General features: G+C 54.3%; 6 protein-coding genes across 6 annotated transcripts; 5 read left to right on the plus strand and 1 right to left on the minus strand.

The window, feature by feature from the left end:
- Positions 1-1,897: 1,897 nt before the first annotated feature.
- M406DRAFT_327945 (uncharacterized protein) lies at positions 1,898-2,791 on the plus strand (the record flags this gene model as incomplete). Its single annotated transcript, XM_040920270.1, has 3 exons — positions 1,898-2,056; positions 2,199-2,329; positions 2,416-2,791. The coding sequence occupies 3 exons, from the start codon at positions 1,898-1,900 to the stop codon at positions 2,789-2,791; spliced, it is 666 nt and encodes a 221-aa protein (XP_040777790.1).
- Positions 2,792-4,817: 2,026 nt separating this feature from the next.
- M406DRAFT_337755 (family 76 glycoside hydrolase) lies at positions 4,818-6,413 on the plus strand (the record flags this gene model as incomplete). Its single annotated transcript, XM_040921288.1, has 4 exons — positions 4,818-4,968; positions 5,069-5,136; positions 5,227-6,305; positions 6,338-6,413. 4 exons carry the CDS (start codon positions 4,818-4,820, stop codon positions 6,411-6,413), a joined length of 1,374 nt encoding a protein of 457 aa, XP_040777791.1.
- Positions 6,414-6,892: 479 nt separating this feature from the next.
- M406DRAFT_274262 (histidinol-phosphate aminotransferase) lies at positions 6,893-8,499 on the minus strand. Its single transcript, XM_040918217.1, has one exon. It carries the CDS (start codon positions 8,330-8,332, stop codon positions 7,046-7,048), a length of 1,287 nt encoding a protein of 428 aa, XP_040777792.1. The 5' UTR covers positions 8,333-8,499; the 3' UTR covers positions 6,893-7,045.
- A 1,300-nt stretch (positions 8,500-9,799) lies between these two features.
- M406DRAFT_39021 (family 16 carbohydrate esterase) lies at positions 9,800-10,948 on the plus strand (the record flags this gene model as incomplete). The annotated part of the gene is made up of 2 exons (XM_040924084.1): positions 9,800-10,288; positions 10,394-10,948. 2 exons carry the CDS (start codon positions 9,800-9,802, stop codon positions 10,946-10,948), a joined length of 1,044 nt encoding a protein of 347 aa, XP_040777793.1.
- A 3,961-nt stretch (positions 10,949-14,909) lies between these two features.
- M406DRAFT_355377 (uncharacterized protein) lies at positions 14,910-15,992 on the plus strand. Its single transcript, XM_040923154.1, has 2 exons — positions 14,910-15,034; positions 15,108-15,992. The coding sequence occupies exon 2, from the start codon at positions 15,193-15,195 to the stop codon at positions 15,571-15,573; it is 381 nt and encodes a 126-aa protein (XP_040777794.1). The 5' UTR covers positions 14,910-15,034; positions 15,108-15,192; the 3' UTR covers positions 15,574-15,992.
- Positions 15,993-16,445: 453 nt separating this feature from the next.
- Positions 16,446-17,846, plus strand: M406DRAFT_327950 (uncharacterized protein; the record flags this gene model as incomplete). The annotated part of the gene is made up of 7 exons (XM_040920271.1): positions 16,446-16,462; positions 16,590-16,599; positions 16,773-16,821; positions 17,216-17,234; positions 17,355-17,461; positions 17,504-17,571; positions 17,676-17,846. The coding sequence occupies 7 exons, from the start codon at positions 16,446-16,448 to the stop codon at positions 17,844-17,846; spliced, it is 441 nt and encodes a 146-aa protein (XP_040777795.1).
- Positions 17,847-18,871: the final 1,025 nt, after the last annotated feature.

Genomic DNA, 18,871 nt, shown 5'->3' on the forward strand with positions numbered 1-18,871 from the left:
CGGCATGGGCCATGCTGGCCAGCCCAGCTAGCAAAAGAAAGATTCGCTGCGTCATGATCGATTGATGGATAGCCGATGAGAAGACTCAAAAGAAGGACTGCGAGTTGAAGAGTCTTGGTCTATGTATATATCGATTTTTGATGGCGATTGTGAGATGGCGATCTCAACTGTGCAGGTGTATCATCGCTTCTAAGGTGAATAGTCGCCGCCCAGTGGACGTTCAAGAGGCTTTAATACCTGCTGTGAGAGTCAGGAAATCGCATGATGCATGTAGTCTGTTTGGTCCATTCATATCTCGCTTGAGCCTCGCAAATACAAACGAGACAATTTTAAGCCTAAAACTGGCCCACTTCTGTAGCTCAACCCCGGCTTCTGTGACCGGCATTGTGCTGCGGCCTGTCCCTTTCTTGCTGACGATTGGCCTGGCACGCCTGGGTTTTTGTCTGCAATTTTATTGGAACGGCGGCAAGGACACAGTGCAGCTGCTTTACTTGTAGTTAATTCAAGAAAGGCTTTTTACTCTACCAAACCCTATGGCTTTAGGCAAACCGAGGAAATGGTAAGGGACCCACTAGTGAACAACCAGGTTCGGGATGTGAGCCTGTCTGCATGCTGTCATCCTGCGTCGACTGCGGCTGAGTCCACAGAAGCAATTGTCTCTTGACTTAAGCTTTTCCTGTCCTTCTTTCCCTCCTTCCTTCACAGCGACAGCCGGGCCGAAGAGGAAGGAGTTCCTACTCTTTCCCATCCCCCGTGTCTTCTGCTTCTTGGCTGCATAAGTTTGTCAAGCAGAGCCCTATCCCGACCTGGGAACCTCGTTCACGGGGGATTAGCAACGAGCCGACTTATTGATGTGCTAGGACCGGGCAGAACAGAAGTGACAACGCGAAGGAGGCACACCACCCTACTCGGGGTAGAGTGAGCGGTGAGCAAAGTCCCGGGGACGGGGACGGGGACGGGGACGGGGACGGCCGGGGGAGGATAGAGAGACAAGAGAGAAGGGGAGGAGATAGGACCACGTGCGGTACAGTTTAGGCAACACCGCCAAGCGATCGTTTGGCTCGCCAGGCTTGGCACGGGAGCAGCGGGCAAGTTGAGGGTTTCCTGCGGTGCGGCCGATGGTTCCGCCAGCCAGGGTTGGCTCACCCGGAGAGCGGAGACTGCTCCCCTACGTTCTCCAGCACAGGGTAGGGGCTTTTCTCTCGGGCGGGCGGGAGGGAAGGGCCCTGCACAGCAAAGCAAGGCTATGGACTATTGCGGTAGGGTCCCTTATAGCAGCAGCAGCAGCAGCAGAGGGGGGAAGGAGGGACTGAGAATGAGAGAAGGAAAGAGGGCCAGGGCACGTCTTGGCAATGTCAGACAGCCAAGAGAAAGCCAAGACCTCAAGGCACAGATAGCGGGCTGATGCCAATCACCGACAAGCACTGGATCCCTCTTTTTTGAAAGCCAAAAAAAGGAAGGAAAAAAAAGGAAAAAAGCGCGACAAGACCAAAAGAAGGAGGGTGAGCCTGTCAGGTTGTCCTCCGCTCCTCCTCTTCTCACAACACACACACAGAAATCATACACTACACACTACACACACACACTCTCTCTCTCCCTCTCTCTCTCTCTCTTTCCCTCTTTCTCTTTCCCTCTTTCTCTTTCCCCACAAGATCTCTGCTGAACCACTTTGGAACTTCAGATCACAATCTACAGCAGCGTTATTGTGGCCTTTGTGGATGGTGTGAGCGCAGCAAACGCCCTCTCACAACTTCGGGATCCATCCAAGAGAGCTACCATACAGAACAACACCAATGATCCGATAGCCACCAGACACCCCCCCCCCTTCTTGGACGTCTTGGTCATCACCCCCTCTTCTTCTGAGGGTTGATTATTTCCTCGTTTCCCTTTTCTTAATATGAAGCGTGTCTGGCCACGTCTGCCCCTCCTTTTAGCCGCGCTGGCTCCGAGCCTAACGCCGACGTCCGCCGACTCCTCCCCGACCACGGTTCCGGTCTATGTGCCCGGATACCAGAGTGAGAACTGGGATGATCTGGCAGGGAGTGTAATCACGAGTGTAAGCAGCTCCGAATAATCATCAATGCCATAATCCTCTCTCTCTTGCATGTGCTCGATGCAGAAGTGGGTCACGATTATGAAGGATGATGATGTCGTCCCGTGCCTAGGCTTTTATTAACATTGGCTGCTGCTACTTACAGGACAGCACGGCCACCACATATACCATCTTCTGCCCGGACACGGATGACTGCCAGATAGCAGGGCGCATGCAGTTCACCTTTGCAGAGGGGCCCAGCACTTTCAAGTACTCAGGAGAGGTAGAAGATATGCTGTGAGTGAGCAGGTCTCTCCCGCTTATTCCTTGTCCAGACGACATCATCACGAACCTCGCTTACACGCTGCCCTTTCCACACGCAGGACGGCTGTGATCTCATGTCAGCTAGTCTCGACGACGGCAGCCACGTGCACGGAGTATTCTTCCTTCGGCGCAGGATGGAAGAAGGGCAACACGACGGGGCCCACGGAGGTGTCTCGCACGGAGACGTACCTTGGCAGTGAGGTCCAGTGGGGTGTCTTGACCTTGACTACGCCTGCGCCGACCGGAACGGCTGATCAGGCCATCGGTGGCAGCGGGATGTCGATCAACCCCAGTGATACGGCGTGGTTCTTCCCTAAGGCAACGAGGACATCGAGGGCAGCCCGCAGCGTGGAGCCACCCAGCAGGCCGGTGGCACTGGCGGGGGCCGTGGTGGTGGGCACGACGGTGATTGCGATGGGAGTGCTCGGCGTATGACAATATTCTTGAGAACTGGTTTGATTATGGCGAGGTTCGGGATACCCCAGACGAGGCTTCATCTGATTGCGAGTGTTTGGATCATTGCATAGGCGTTTCTGGTTCTTGGTTCTGGTTCGAGGCGCAAGTGCCCACGAGGCTCGGTTGGTCTAGGGCGAGACATGGGATCTTCTTCAAACAGCAAAAACATTATACTAAAGAAAAGATAATGATTGGTAGATTTTGTTTGGTTCCTTGATTCGTGCTTAATACATAATCATAGTATCATGTTTTTTAAGAAAGAAAAAGGAGCATGTCTGAGCCAGTCGTAGATCCTAGGTGGGTCGTGAGCTGGGGAAACGAGGATCTGGCGGCGGCAAGAAGCGAGCGGCTGTGGGGGGAAGAGGTTGGGAGGGCTCTCTGGAATAGCCAGCCGTTCGACACTCAAACCAGATCGACTCGCCCACGTTTCTCCGTTTTCTCGAGTCGCACGAAGCCACCCCATATTCCCGACGCCTCTCTCTATTTTGTTTTTTTCTATTTCTTTTACAAAGGACCCCTGAACGGCGGCTGGCTGGCCCTGGAATGATCTCGGCAAGTTAAGGTTGCAATGCGAGAAGGAGAATGAAAAAGGAGAGGGACCGCGCGGCAGCCAGTCGGTCTAATATGTGCAGAAGCATGTTTCAGGTGCACCCTTCTGGCCGGGAGTCGAGCCAGCGTTCAGCCAATCGAGGAGGTTGAAACAAACAAGGTCATCTCCCCTTTTTTTTTGCCTCTTCCCTTCTTCAGTACTACCTTCCTTGCCCCTTACTGATGTGTATTTGCTGCAACCACTGCAGGGAGGATTTGGTTTACTTTGGAGAAGCAAAAGGCATATAGAGACATAGGTTGGTTTCTCTGGAGATGCTACAAATCACAAAGTATCTCTAGGTCGTGCAGTCTAGGTAGAATCTATTATTTGTACATTAAATGAATCCTACGTCGTGCCTTTCTGGCCTTGTTAGGCCCCCTCAGCTTCATGGCCAGATTCACTGACCCCCTGTAAATCATACTTGGTAGCACAGCCCTCTGCTGAAAACCCCCGCCCTTGTTCAAGCCTCTAGAACCCTGCAGTGACCACTTAATGTGTCAACTCACTTTTGTGCGTCTCTTGTCCAATGCGAGTCACCAGAGGCACAAGCATGCAGGACAAACGAAACAAACCCCACCCCTAGAAACGCAGAACAGGGGGGGGCCTCGGGCGTCATGAACCATTTTTACCCTTTGACCTCTCTCTACTGTGGTACACGGCAGTGCAGCCAGCCGCCCAGTCAGATGTTTAGCATGCCTGATCGTCGCATGCCCGTCTTGCTTTCTCTCCTTTTTGGGTTGGCAGACCAGGAACCTGGCCCCCCTCCTGCAGGAACAAGGTAATGGCTGCCTCGCGTTTCCCAAAAGATGGGCTCCATATTTGGTACAACGTCCTGGTCTGGGGGAGCTTTCATGTGAGTTAGGTATATGATGGATGGGGTTGGTGTGCTTTGTTTGGTCTGGGGGCGGGTCAAGAGGCCTAAAGGATTGAGTTCAACATCACCAACCTCATCTCATCCATCTTTCTTTCCTCCATTCTTCTCTTGCTTCCTCTAACCTTCACTTCACTTCGCTTGCCTCTCTTCTTCGATTCCTTGTCCGTTGAACGGTAGCAGAGGGTCAAATTCTTTGCCCTGCTTGTCCTTCGTTGACTGACGTGTGCCCCTCGTTGTTCTTCTTCTTTCCTCTCTTCCTACCCCTTTTGCCTTCTTGCACAGCGTCTTTCGTTCAAGCCGCGTCTATGAAGTCATTCTTTTCAACATCTTGAACGGACAGTCCTTCATTCCTTCACACACACACACACACACACACACACACATCACGGGCTCTTGTCCCTCAACTTCTATTTGTTGTTCAGAACGTCATCTCTTGTGGAGCTAGGACTCCCCCTTCCCTCTTCTCTTCTTGACATTTCTCTGTCTCTCTCTTCAACACTGCTGGGCAGCCTCCCTTTTCCACGGTCGAAATCAACGCCACCATGAACGGCGGTATTCTCAACCTCGTGTCCGCCATCACCAAGGCCGGAGTCTTCACCCAGGTAGCTTCTGCGGCAGCAACCGATGGGACAACTGAAGCCTCCACCAGCGTCGCCGCTGTCGCCCCAGCCAGCCTGGATGTGACCTCGACCTGTACGTTGTTCGAAACATGAAGCTGGAGTCTGTCTGGGAGGGATACTTGTGTGTGCGTGTGGCAACAGTCTGGCTGACGTGTGTGTGCGTGACGTTACAGCTTCAATCCTTGGTGTTGCAAAGACTCTTGCCGAAGGTACCATGTCATACTATCCCGGAACTTCTGAGGTGAGCATTGGTATTCACAAAGGGCAGACAGCTCCTGTTGGGAAGAGCTCTGCCGCGTCTCACGGGCCCTGCTGACACAAGGTTCTACAGGCCTACGCTGCCTTACCTACGCCGTACTACTGGTGGGAGTGTGGTGCTATGATGGGGGCGATGCTGGACTACTCACACTACACGAACGACTCTACGTACGACGAGGTCCTCACCACCGCCCTCTCGGCCCAGGTCGTGGCCCCACAGAACGACCTGATGGTCCCAGCCGACTACGGCTCCGAGGGCAACGATGACCAGGCGTTCTGGACCTTCACTGTCCTCTCGGCCGCGGAGCGCAACTTCCCACAGACGGCCAACACCAGCGTCCCCTCGTGGCTGCAGGTGGCCGAGAACGCCTTCAACTCCATGTCTGCGCGGTGGAACACGTCGGCATGCGGCGGTGGCCTGCTGTGGCAGATCTTCGCCGACAACAGCAACGGGCTCAACTACCGCAACTCCGTCTCCAACGGCGGCTTGTTCCAGATCAGCGCCCGCCTCTACCGCGCCACGGGCAACCAGACCTATCTCGACTGGGCCAACAAGGTCTGGGAGTGGTCGACGGCCATCCAGTTCATCGACGCCAACTACTACGTCTACGACGGCGCCGACTCGCGCGACAACTGCACCGTGGCGAAGCGTGATAACGTCACCTTCTCCTACGCTGCAGGAATCTACCTGTACGGCGCCGCGGTCCTCGCCAACGCCACCAACGGCACCGACGCCGCCACCTGGACCACCCACACCCAGGGCCTGCTCAAAGCCGCCGGCAGCTTCTTCTCGCCCTACGACAACGCCACCGACATCATGTACGAGCACGCCTGCGAGCCCTACGGCCTGTGCGACACCGACATGAAGAGCTTCAAGGGCTACCTCAGCCGCTTCATGTACTCCTCGGCCCTCATGGTGCCGTCCATCGAGTCGACCGTGTCAACCTACCTCGAGGCCTCCGCCACCGCCGCCGGCAAGGCCTGCTCCGGCGGCGACAACAGCACCACCTGCGGCCAAAAGTGGTACACGGGCGCCTTCGACGGCAGCGTCGGTCTGGGCCAGCAGATGAGCGCCCTCGAGACGGTCCACGGTCTCCTGGCCAAGGCTGCGCCCGCGCCGTACAGCATGGCCGAGATCCAGGACGTGCGGCTGTCGAGCTCCTCCGTCTCGACGGCAACGACAGGCACGGCGGACAACTCGGCCAGCAGCAGCAGCAGCGTCCTGAGCGCCACTGCGACGTCCTCGCCTGCGAGCACTAAGCGTTCTCACTCGCCGGCGTCGAGAGTGGTTGCTGTGGGGGCGGCGGCTTGGGGCCTGGCTGTGTCGGCTGGATCTCTGCTGGCTGTGTTGGTGTAGTAGGGGCTGGTAACCAACAACCACCTGTATCTTTCCTTGTCTCGTTCTTCTTCTTCTCCGTCCTCTTCTCACTTGGTGGTAGAAGATAAAAACCTGTATTACGGACTTGTACAGAGATAAAACAAGAAATTGAGCGTGGAAGGTAGCGCATGTCGTACACAACATGTACATATATGCATGCATGATCACAACATACACGTACATCGTGAGCATAGCCGGCGTTGAAGGAAAGCTGGATCATGCCTTTGACAGGACAGCAATCAGAAAAAATCATTTTACCTCTTGCAGAACGTTATACTGCAATTTCGCTTGCCTCTTTTTGTAAGAACAAGAGAGAAACAAGATGACAAAAGTAGAGTGAAGTATTTGTTACACATCACGTGGAATTAGAAAGTTTTTGTTTATTTACTTTTCTTCTCTCTCTATCCAATTTATCGCCTTACCAAAGAGTATGTCTAAGGTGGGACCCTCTTGTTCTAGGCCAGCCAAGCAGAATAGAGACCCGTTCCATCTATCCATAATCCATCCTCTTTTTTTAAGCAACAACCCCATTTGCCTCGTTCTCCCGTCTCTCTTCCTCCTTGCCCCCAGTCGACGGGCTGGCCACGCCCCTCACCTCAGCCAACATCTTCCTAATCGCCCCCAGCAACCTAGTACACTCGGCCTCGGTGCCGACGGTGATGCGCAGACACCCCTCACACCCATGCTCCTTGCCTCTGAACCGCACCACAACGCCCTTGGTCTCGGCGAGGCCCTCGTAGACGGCGAGCGCGGTCTTGTTGTCCGGCACCCCCTGCGCGTTCAGCATCTCGTACAGCAGGAAGTTGCTCGCCGTGCCGCCGCGCAGCCTGCCCACGCCGGGGATCTGGGGCAGCTCGCGCACGAGCCTGTCCCTCTGGGCGACGAGCCTCTCCCGGTTGGCGCGCATGGCGGCCAGGCCCTGGGCCGAGAGCGCGTACGAGGCCAGGGCGCTGGTCGGGGAGGAGATGTTGTAGGGGGCCTTGAGGCTGTTGAGCAGGCGGGCGACGTCGGGGCTCGCAAAGGCGGCGCCCAGGCGGACGCCGGCCATGCCAAAGGCCTTGGACAAGGTCTGGAGCACGACGAGGTTAGGCCACTCGGCGACCCACTCGGCGAGGCTGGCTCCGTCGGGGGCGAAGTCGATGTAGGCCTCGTCGAGGACTACGATGCCGTTCCAGGTGGGGTGCTCGAGCACGCGGCGCACGTCGTCCTTGGACAGGAGCCCGCCTGTGGGGTTGCCGGGCGAGCAGAGGTAGGCGAGCTTAATGCCGTTGGTCTGCGAGGCGTCCAGGGCGGCGAGGATGGCGGGGACGTCGAGGCTGAAGGTGGGCGCGGGGAGAAGCGGGACGGGAACGAGGCCGACGTCGTTTACCTGGGCACTGACCGAGTACATTCCGTACGTGGGCGGACACACGAGGATGGTGTCGCGGCCAGGTACGCAAAAGGCGCGCAGGAGAGCGTCGATGGCCTCGTCGCTGCCCACGCCCACGAAGAGGTTGTCTGGGGTCAGGTCCTTGTTGGTGTGGTCGTGTGTGTTGCGCAGGCGGCAGAGGAGGCGTTTGAGGTCGTGCTGGTGCGGGTCAGGGTAGCGGTGCAGGCCAAGGAGGTCCACACTGGCGGCTGGACCAACATCACCATTATTGGCGGTAACAACGTCGGCAGTGATGGGGGGTCCATAGGCGTTCTCGTTGGCGTCGAGGAGGATGTTGTGCCCGTCATCCTTGTAGTCATCCCGTGCGCAGCGGTAGGGCTGCAGACGCAGGATGTTAGGGCGTGCACAGGTGGAGAGGTCGAAGGGAGACATGATGGGCTTCGAGGAGGAAGGTTGCTGCGCGGTGCAGCGATTTGATCCTGCTATGTGGTATCTAGAGAGAATAAAAATATATAATTTTGATCATGAGAGAAGGGAGATTGGGTCTGAATGAAAGGTGTTGAGGTATGGCGATGTTGTAGGGGAGATGAGGTTCAAGGGGAATGAAGATTGTTGAGTCACGATCATGGGCCAGAAATTCCATGGATGATGAGTCTTGAGTGAAAGTTTGCGGGTGAGGTTCAGCGGCCGGCTCGGCTCCGAACCCGGAGGTCGAGGGCTGCCCCACTTCGGCCGGGGTTTCGTCATATCGGAGCGCCGGTCGAGGCTTCCCAGAAACTCGTCACAATTCAGGAAGTCGCGTCAAGAGAAGAACGTAGTGTTTGGTCTACCGGGGCCTTCCTTTGGAAAAGTGCTTGGTTTATGGCGATTATTTCTTCTTGGTTAGTAGTGGTTGTATTATCGAGTCGCCTCGTAATTTTGCCTGGAACGCAAAGGATGATGTTTCCAAGAGGGTTCTCTGTTACCTTGACTACCATCTCGAGCTCTCGATCGAGTTCTTGATGTCTTTTATTTTTGAAAGTCACAGCAAAAGCTCAATGCCATCGTTAGACTCGACACCATCGGCACTGTTCATGCACAAGCCCGTCCCACGCCAGCCACGCCGTCGGGTCAATAGGGCCGAAGTATGGGCACATTCAGCCTGATTGCAACGGCCAAACCCAATCAGGTCAGCACCAATGATGGTAAAATAAATTTCCTGACGGCTCGATGGCCCGATGTCTGCATACACTTACTGCGCGAGCTCCAAGGAAACAGTCCCTCCACACTATACAGCTTCTCTCCTAATCATGAATATCGCCCACCAACGAACAAGCATCAGAAAGCTTACACCGTTGGGGTCTTCCTCCTCCTTCAAGCTTCTAGGATCTATTTCATCTGCCGTGCGCGAACTACATCAGCGACAGTGGTATCTCCTCACGTCATTGTACATGAATCGATAGTAATCCATCTTTTGTTATCCCCTCCCCCCCCCCCGGAGCTACCTGATCTCGGCTAGATGCATCTCCCATGTAGTCAACCGGGCTCTAATCGACTCTTCTCCCCACAGGAACAGAACTTTGGCTGCCCCTCAACCATGTCAGCCCCGCCTCGCCGTCCCTGGCCTTTGATCCTTGGTCTTGGTCTTCCTTCGGATGAGCGGGCGGGCGTCATGGATGTTTCCCGGGTTTTCACCCGCCCTCTCTTACTATAGTCAGTACTATGATGGTCCCCTGGGTGCAGTGGTATATAATCCCCTGGCTTGGTACTTAGCGCACATATGGGCACCATGACTATTCATCTCAGATACATCCTGTCATCGACTGTGTCCTCCTCGCCCTGCTGTCCGGGCCACACTTATAATTCATACTCCATCCCCTTCACAGACTTTGAATCAGCCCATTTCTCCTCAAGGAGACGATGCAATTCACAACAATCGTCGCTGCGAGCATAGTAGTGGCGGTCGCTGCAGGGGCCTCCTGTGCCGGCAAGCCCTTCTCGAACCTCGTGACCTTTGGCGATAGCTACACCGATGACGGGCGGCTGAACTACTATATCAGCAACAACGGTGAACCCCCACCCGCGGGCACCATCCAGCCCGAGTCCAACGTCAGTGCTTCGGGTGGCCTAGTCTGGGGTCAATTCGTCCAGTCGTATGCTGGTGTTGCTTACTTTGACTACGCTGTCAGCGGAGCCGTCTGCAGCAACGAGATCATCTCGCGGTACTTTAGCGCTATCGACGGGCCGTTCCCCTCGGTCGTGGACGATGAGCTCCCAAGCTTCGTGGCGGACGTGGCCGCCCAGACGCTCTACGCAAACAGGACGGCTGAGAACACCGTGTATGCGCTGTGGATTGGCACCAATGACCTGGGCTGGGGTGCCTTCCTATCGGATTCACAGGCCCCTGGGGTGAGTACCTATTTGTGTGTCCTCTTCTTGAGGGCCGAGATTTTCTCTTCCTAGTACTGCGGAGGGGGGCCCAGGAGGAGCCTGCTGACTCACGGGAGAGGGCAGACTAACATCACCACCTACATCGACTGCATATGGTCCGTCTTTGACACTGTCTATTCGACAGGTGGCCGCCGCTTCGTCCTTCTCAACACAGCCCCGCTCCAGTACGCGCCCATGTACGCGGCCCAGAGCGCCGGCGGAGCAGGCGACAACCAGTACTGGACCAACAAGACGCTCTACAACCAGACCGAGTACCAGAGCAAGATACTAGAATACACGCAGCTCGTAAACCGCGTCTTCCATTATGGCGCCGCCTATGAGCTGTTGGTCAGCGCCCGCTGGCCTGGAGCGACACTCGACATCCTCGACGTCAACAGTTTGCTATCTGATATCTACCACAACCCAGCCGCGTACCTAGACAGCCCGGCCAACGCCACAGGGTTCTATCACCACTGCGACGCCAATAACAACTCCATCTGCACGACCGAGCCGCAGCCGTTAGACACCTTCCTGTGGTTCGACGAGCTGCACCCTACAAACAAGACGGATACGTACATTGCGAAGGAGTTTTTGGGTGTGGTGTACGGGAACTCGTCGTATGGGACGCATTTTGGTTGAGGGCGGGGTGTGTGGGGGGGTGTGTGTGTGTGTGTGAGAGAGAGAGAGAGAGAGAGAGAAAGGGTGGATGGTCAGCTTGTTTTCTCTCTCTTCTTTCCCCTCCCCCCAAAAACAAACTTCGGTCGACCAGGAAAGTAAAACCTCGATTGGCCAGGAATAAAAGCAAAGAAAGAGCCATTCGTGCCCAGCTCTATCCCACGCAATAGCAGCAGGAAGATGCATGTCTTGGTCGGGTCGAACCTGATCCCATCCATCCTCCCCCCTTTCTTTTTCCTTCTCTCTCGCTGGTCACATTCAAGTCTGAAAACCACGTCCCTCTGCCAAACAGTCTGTATCTAGTAGATGTCAGTCATTAACTCATATGTTTCTCGCATACTCGTGCAACAGGGGAAAGGAAAAAAAGAGGGGAAAAGGAAATTCAGTCAAAAAGATCCTCGTGCGATGTGGTGGGAAGGGGCATGTGATGAGGTTGCGCTTCTGAAATAGTACGTACAGTACCTGAATCCACAGCGTCCGCAGTACTGTGTAGCACGCCTAGTAATGCCCGTTCAGCCTATGTTAGCACTCGTCAAGGACAAGATCTGATGCTAGATCCAAATAGGAATAACGCAGTTCATGGGGCTCTCATCAGCAAACGAAGACCCACATTTTCTCCTGCCTGCGACCAGTCCCCAGCCGCCGCCCTCTCCCTAAGGCTATCTCCCACCCTGTCATCTTGTCTCCCGCAGGTCCAGAGAGAGAAAAGACAGAAGAAAAAAAAGTCTGCCCAGCTCTTTGAGTCCCCTCCCCCATTCCCCCCCTCCCACGCCAGGTCTACCACAAGATCGCCATTAGGTGTCTAGAAGTGACTCGGACGATAACGCTCTCATCACGCGCATTTACACAACCACACAACCACAACTACAACCAGGCGACATTGACAGCGCCAAGCAAGGCACACACTACAAACCACATCAGCACAAGCACAGCAACCGTGTCCCGTCCATCTCCCATTCCCCATCCACATTCTCTTCCATCGCCCATCCCATCCTACAGAGCTTTGTTGTACTCTTGTACTCGGTACCCCCCTCCCCATTTCCATCTTGTCTATTTTCCCCGATCTTGCATCGTATCGAGGCCACAACCTTGCATCCGGCCCCAGGCCTAGCTTCCCACTCCCACCTCCTCTCTTGACGTTCCCCGTACCCACGACCCACCCCCCTTGGTCGCCGCTCCAGCAGTCATCCTCCCTCTTGTGTGTCTATCCGTCGCTGGTCTGTCTGTTTACTTGTCTTCTTGTCTTGTTCTCTTGTCCAGACTGTGGTGGCACAGATCCACCCACACACTGCGACCATCTTTTTGCCTTTCCCCCTGTCCCTTTTGGGCTTCTTCGTCGGGGGAGATTACCTGGCACGTTGAGAGTAGTGAGTGGCCTGCCCAAGCTCTGGGTCAGTCTCGGATCCCGAGACTTTTTGACGCCCAAAAGGGTACCTGACTACCAACCCTTACCTTACCTTGACCAGGCCAGACGTCTGCGTCTTTGATCCTCGTCTTGTTATTTTCAGGGGTGGGGAGGTAGCCTCGCGCCTACCGGCAGACCGACTACGACTGATTGGGCCTCTTTCTTGGCTTTGCTTGCTTGTTGGCTGGCTGGCTTGCTTGGTCGACCCAATCTCACCCTCATCTCTGGCTTACACTCCATCGTCTGCCAGTCATCTTGTCGACATCAAAACACAAGGTGTCATCGCGCTCGTCCTTGTTTTCCCCTCGGCCTACCAGCTCACGTCCAATCTACTACCTTTTTTTTCTACGCCCATCACAGGTGAGGCGAGCAGGCAGGGCAGCCAAAGAAAGCCTTGAGAAGGAAACAAGATCCCGTGTGCAAGAGTGTGTGTGGACCGGGATTCAGTGCCAGCAGGAGGCTGTCTGCGTGTCTTTTTACTTGGCCATTCCGCCTCCACATACCCTCCCTGGCCCACCCATCCTTGGAGGGAAATATTCAAGCCGTCAGGCACCCGACATCACGCTCACGCACACGCATACGCGCACACCCCCCCCCCCTCAACCACTCACTCGTTCATTCACACTCACACTGATACACACACACACACACACACACACACACACACACACACACACACACACACATTGTCATCCTGTGTGAAAACGTTCCCTGAAGTCCGACCTGCGAGGTAACTCACGCCATTTCTCGCCCTGCCCGGCTACCACTATCTTCTCCAGTCTTAGCTCGAGACTCTCTGTGAGGCGAGGCACACTTTCGTCCCCAGGTTGTATCCGCGCCTTGTGAAAGCAACTTTTGTCTGTCCTTGGTCACAAAAAGACAGGCAGACTGACAGCGACCTGCCGCTCACTGTACTACACCCTGTGTACATTCTCCCCCATCTTGATTCGGATCCACGCTACGAACGCTCCCGTCACATCACCTGTTCCACGCGGCGCCCTGCACCGTATTTGTTCAAGCCTCTGTCAGGCAGGTTTGATCATTCAACGGGTGGAACCCCCCCTACCGCCAATCTGCAGTGGACGCCTGGATCCCAAGGTAACCCCACAACGATCCTCACGAGAACTGCTACTTTGTTAGCCGCACGGGCACAGGTACCGTACCTGAAAGGCTCATCCACCCTTCCTAATTGGGTTGATCACCTCACCGAACAGCGCCTCCCAAGCCGCCTTCGATCATCCCCCCCCCCCCTTCGGCTCGCTGCCGGTCTTTGCCCCCGCCCTTCCTACCTTTAGACACACATACACACACGCCTATCTTGGAGAAGCAGAGCCATGTACTCGGCTCCTTATGGTTACGGCAATGCTGCAGGTCAACCGTTCAACGGTGCCCCACCGGGTCAACCCCCCCAGATGCAGCCTGGCCCTGGTCCCAATCAGCCTCAGCAGCAGATGATGTATGGCCAGCAGTACCCCATGGGCCCGGGAGGTGCTTTTCCTGGTACTGCCAATCCCGGCGCCATGATGCCCGGGCCTGCAGGTCCTGCAGGAATGATGCAGAATACCGCTATGCCGCAGATGCCCGCCAATGGCCAGAGTGAGTTTGCCTCTTTTGCTTCTGCTTCTGCTTCTTCTTCTTCTCTCCCCTCCCCACGTCACACAACTCACAAGCCATGGCACGTAACACGTTGCGTGGCTGGCTGGCTGGCTAGCCTTTTGTCCCTTGTATTGCCTCCTACCTTCATACCACACCTATAGGTCAGCAATGCGCTGGCCTCCTCCCCGGCTGAAGAGGTGACGTTGTTTATTTTGGCGGCAAGGGCTGTTGCTTTTGTCCCCCTCTCAGCGTTGACGACGTGGTGGCTACTGTTCTTACTACTACCCTTGCTCCTGTTGTGTCGAGACCAAGTCCTGCTTTTGACGGAGGGGGAAGTCTCCTTTGCTGATGAGTTCTGCAGTGGGATTCCAGGCTCCCTTCACAACCTCACCATACGGGCCTAACGTACCATCCACAGCAGCCCCTCAGAGCCAGTTTAATCCCAACTACATGATGGCCAACCACATGGGTGGCTACCCCATGAACGCACCTGGAATGAGCCCTCAGCAGCAGCAGCAACAGCAGATGATGATGCAGCGCATGCACCAGGCGCAGCAGCAGAACCAGGCCGGCATGGGCACGCCAACTCCGCAGCGTCAGTTCTCAGTTCCCCACGGGACACCGAACCAAGGTCAGCAGCAGCACCATCCGCAGCCCCAGCCGCAGCAGCAGCAGCAGCAGCAGGCCAATTTCGGAACTCCACAAAATCCTCAGGGTACTCCGCAGAACCAGACACCCACGCCGGCACCGCCGTCTGCCAACAGCATCACAACACCTCAGACACCCACATTCCCCTCCAACGTGCAGTCAGCAGCTGTGAATGGCAGCTCGACCCCGGTCAGCCCGGGAGCGCAAGCTCGTGACCAGGAGAGGATGAGTTTGTTATTGGACATCAACACGGAACTCCTCTTTGAGGTCGTACAACTTAAGAACAATATAGAGGAGACACGAAAAGAGGCGGCAGCAGGTACGGCTAACAACACCCTCACACCGGACCAGCAAAAGGAAAAGAAGGAGGAAGAAGAAGTACTTGATCAAGACTATAGCCAGTACGTAACAATTTCGTCGTGTGCCCTTGTTCTCGCGTCCTCGCTCGGTTACTGACTAGCAAAAAAATTGCAGAGTGTTCCGAAGGCTGCAGGCTAACCTCGCCTATCTGGCGAACTTGACGACAAACAAGCCAGGCGTCCCACGCCAGCCAGCACCGATGATACTCTCAGCACCGCCTCTCAACACGAAGCTCAAGCTGCGCCCTATGCCATCGGCCACAGATGCAGAGAAGGCCGACCCCATCGCAGACCGCGCAGAGCGGGACGCATACATCAGAGAACTGTACAAGAAGTTACACACGCTGTTCCCCGGTATTGACCCGACCAAGGAACCAGTCTACCGACCGCAGCCAAGACCGGGGGTCCCGAACCCAGCAATCGCGGCGCAGAATGCACAGCGCCTGGCAAGTATGGCAGCAGCACAGGGCCAGATGCAGATGAACTCGGCTCCGTCACCCGCACCATCGACTCATCAGATGACGCCGCAAATGGCCACAATACAAGGGCTACCCTCAACACATCCGTCCATGTCCGCATGATGATTTCGAACAACCAAGCAAGCAAGAAGAGGGGGAAAAGTTGATACCCAGAAAAAAGAAAAATGAAGTATCGTGGCGTCCTATTGTTGGAACATTGCTTCGTGAAAAAATGACGTCTTGCACACATGTTGTTTGTTGGCTGGGCAGAGCTCAGAAGGTTCCCCCAGAAGCGGGGACGTTGGGATACGATCTGGATCTCTTTGATTCTCATCTTGGAGCACAGACCGATGTACTACACTTGCACAACGGCCGCCTAGGCTTGCTGAATACGTGCGGGGACAGAGAATGGCGCTGTAGCGTGTTACGATTTATTGTCGACATTTTTTTTATATATATGTATAGTATTAGACAGTTGGAGGAGCATGACAAAGGTAGATGCACTCTGGCACCACAAAATATTACATGAATTGTCCCCGATGAAATCTGCCATCGCAACTCTTTTTTTTTCTTTTTCTTTTCTTCCTGCTTCTTCTTATTTTTCTTGGACTTCTATAAGCTTAGAATGCCAAGTCCAGTGCTGCTGGCTCGAAACGATATGCAAGGCTTGTTGTAGGGCTGAAGGGCTAGAACGAGGCCGCAGGCCCTTGTTCGAATCCTGTTTTTTTTTTGGTTTCTCTTTTCTAGGGAATAAAGGACAGCCTATCAATTGACTTGCATGCCGGCAAGACCAGAATCGCGGCCTGGACCCCTCTTTCTCCCGCATGGCTAACAGAACCTAATGGATTCATCAACGTCATCTTTACACACCCTGGTCGATAACCTCTTCTGGTGGTACTGACTGAGTAGCTGGGCTGTGCAGTGGCAGGCAGCCACCTGAGGAGTAAGCAAAAGAGAAGAAGAGGGAGGAGAAAAACAAGGTGAAACTTAAAAAGATGGCTACGGAGAAAGAGTGTGTTGGGGGTCGTTGGGACAGCGACCAGGCCGCGACGAAGTAAAACTATACTTAAACTCAGCAACCTACTATAGGATTGACTGGGTGAAATTTTTGACCAGCTAAACTGACTGACGTCCCACAGAGTCCCCCATGTAAGCCGATTCGTTCAGCGCAAAGGCCCAAAGGGGACCCGTCACAGACGAGAAATGACTAAAATGGCCATGCTGACAGGATGAAACACCTTCTACAGGGGGGGATTATATAATAAAATCGTCGAAGAGCCTGTGGCGGGCTCTTGTTGCGCCTGCTAATCACGCAAGGCCAGGTTGAGCAGAAGCACTACATGGACTACTCCGAGCTGGACTCAGTCCGAGGTCTTGGAAGCTGATCTTGCCCGGAGGCCATTCCTAGTCCGGCCAGACCCTGAGGACCAGTTTACAACCAACGATAAGGAGGTTCTGGACAGAGGACTGCAGTCGGCCGATAGAGGAATATCGAAAGGCATCAAGAGGTGATTATTCTGTCTTGTAATTTGCGTAACGCCCGTGACTGCCGAAAACATGTATTCAATTGCTCTCTTTCTTTTATTTTGTGTGCTATTACTGTTATATATGCATCTTTTAGTACTTTACGTACAACTGATATTACAAAGATAAGGCGAGGAGAGGCGAAGACAAGTGTCTGGACGAGGCTGGACCCTACTGACGGTACTCTGACGATCCTCGGGGATAGAGGTGCAAATTTTTTGAAACCTTGGAACACAATTAGGCAAGTTGCTAGAGTTTTGGTAAGAGGAAGAGAAGTGGGAAGAGAAGGTAGAAGGCGACGAAGAGAACGGGAAGAAAAGCTGGACAAGAAGCAGATCTTGAGTTCACAGAAAAAACAGCACCTTCTTCTTCCGTTCCAGTGACGGGGCAAGTGCCTTGCAGGATCTGGAATGGAAGGAGCATATGCTCTCTGGCGTTGCGGAAGTCACCCACGCATATCTGATCTGGACCTTCCACCTTATACAATGTTTGTTCCAACACCTGCCCAGGTGGACCTAATTGGTTATAGTAGCGAAAAGGCACCTGTGTATGGCGACGCAATACATGCAGGAGGACGCATCCGCCAGGCCGTCGGGTGTGGGTTCATGTTATTTGACACTTGCCCTGCACTTCAGCACTGATGTTGCCGTCTGCTACCTGACGGTAGTCGTGACTTGCTTCACTCTTGTCTCTTGTTACAGGCACGAGGCGAATACAAGAAAATTCCCAGTCCTGACTCTCTACTTCCTCAACGCCTCCCCCGCTTCATCCGCACCGCCTTCCTGCTCGAGGAGCTGCGCCTCCCATACACCTGCCACGGCATTCAGAGGGCTGCTAGGTCAAGGCTCTGCTTATGTGTGATATTTGCTTGATGGGCAGGCAGGAAAGGTCAAAGACTCATCCTAGCTGTGCAAGGTATGAAGAGGTACGCAGCTCACTTGGCTAATCAGGCTCTGCTGCCACGGTACCCTCACCGCGGCCAACAATCAGAATTATCATCAGAGTTGGATTTGCATCTGAGATGTAGAAGGGATTTTATCAGGTGCCACGTCCGTAGTAATGTAATGTGGCTAGGATTGAGAATTTTGTGTTCCTTGAGCTGCTGATTAATTGCATCTGATCTGATCTATCTGGTGGAGAATGGCCTTTTTTCTGATGGTCAGTTTTCTATCCGTGAGCTGAAAATGATTGCTTTAAGTCTTCGTTCCGATCTCATTATACTTCAGATATTTATATTGAGGAAAAGCCGCTTCGGTTTACAAGGGTCAAGTGGCCTGAACCTATGCATGTAGGGCTGAATAGCGCGAGTAAGGCACCATCAGTCTCCGCCAGCTCTCGCACAGTTGGTAAAGAGTCTGGAGGCGTTGAAATAGGGAAGGGGAAGAAGAAAAACGGTTGGAGCAGTTTGGTTGCTCTGTTGTCAGCTTCCCCAAAGTGAAAGATTCTAACGTAATACAATATATTCTCATCTGGTAAGCTACACAGCAGAATTGATTACATCGGCCAAGGCTTGTTGGTGGCGATGGGTGGCGATGACGAGAGATGAAGGGGGGTTTTGTTTGAGCCCGGAGATGATCGAAGTGAGGAGGGACAGAAGCATAGGGCAGGTTTTGAACCAAGCGTTGGGCGGGGCAATTTGTTTTCGGGGGGGGGGGGTTTCTTTTTTCGGTTCTGGAAACAAACTTGCGGCTGGGACTTTCTTCCGGCGTAGACTCTGCTACGTTATCGTGAATCGTACTATATGTGCGATGGTAGAGACAGTGGGCGGGAGATCATGGAAGGAGACTATGGAGATGGGATTCCTTGTGCGGAGAGTGAATCCTTGGTTCCCTGCGCCGTACTGCCACAGTACTTTACTATGTACATTACCTAGCACGCCGACTACCGTTGCTGTGCA

The sequence above is a fragment of the Cryphonectria parasitica genome (assembly GCF_011745365.1).
Source record: "Cryphonectria parasitica EP155 unplaced genomic scaffold M406scaffold_3, whole genome shotgun sequence".
In the NCBI taxonomy this organism is placed as follows: domain Eukaryota; kingdom Fungi; phylum Ascomycota; class Sordariomycetes; order Diaporthales; family Cryphonectriaceae; genus Cryphonectria; species Cryphonectria parasitica.

What these genes read in the sequence shown, in the direction of transcription:
- M406DRAFT_274262 (XM_040918217.1), bottom strand. Translation starts at nt 8,332, where the DNA reads ATGTCTCCCTTCGACCTCTCCACCTGTGCACGCCCTAACATCCTGCGT.
- M406DRAFT_355377 (XM_040923154.1), top strand. Translation starts at nt 15,193, where the DNA reads ATGATACTCTCAGCACCGCCTCTCAACACGAAGCTCAAGCTGCGCCCT.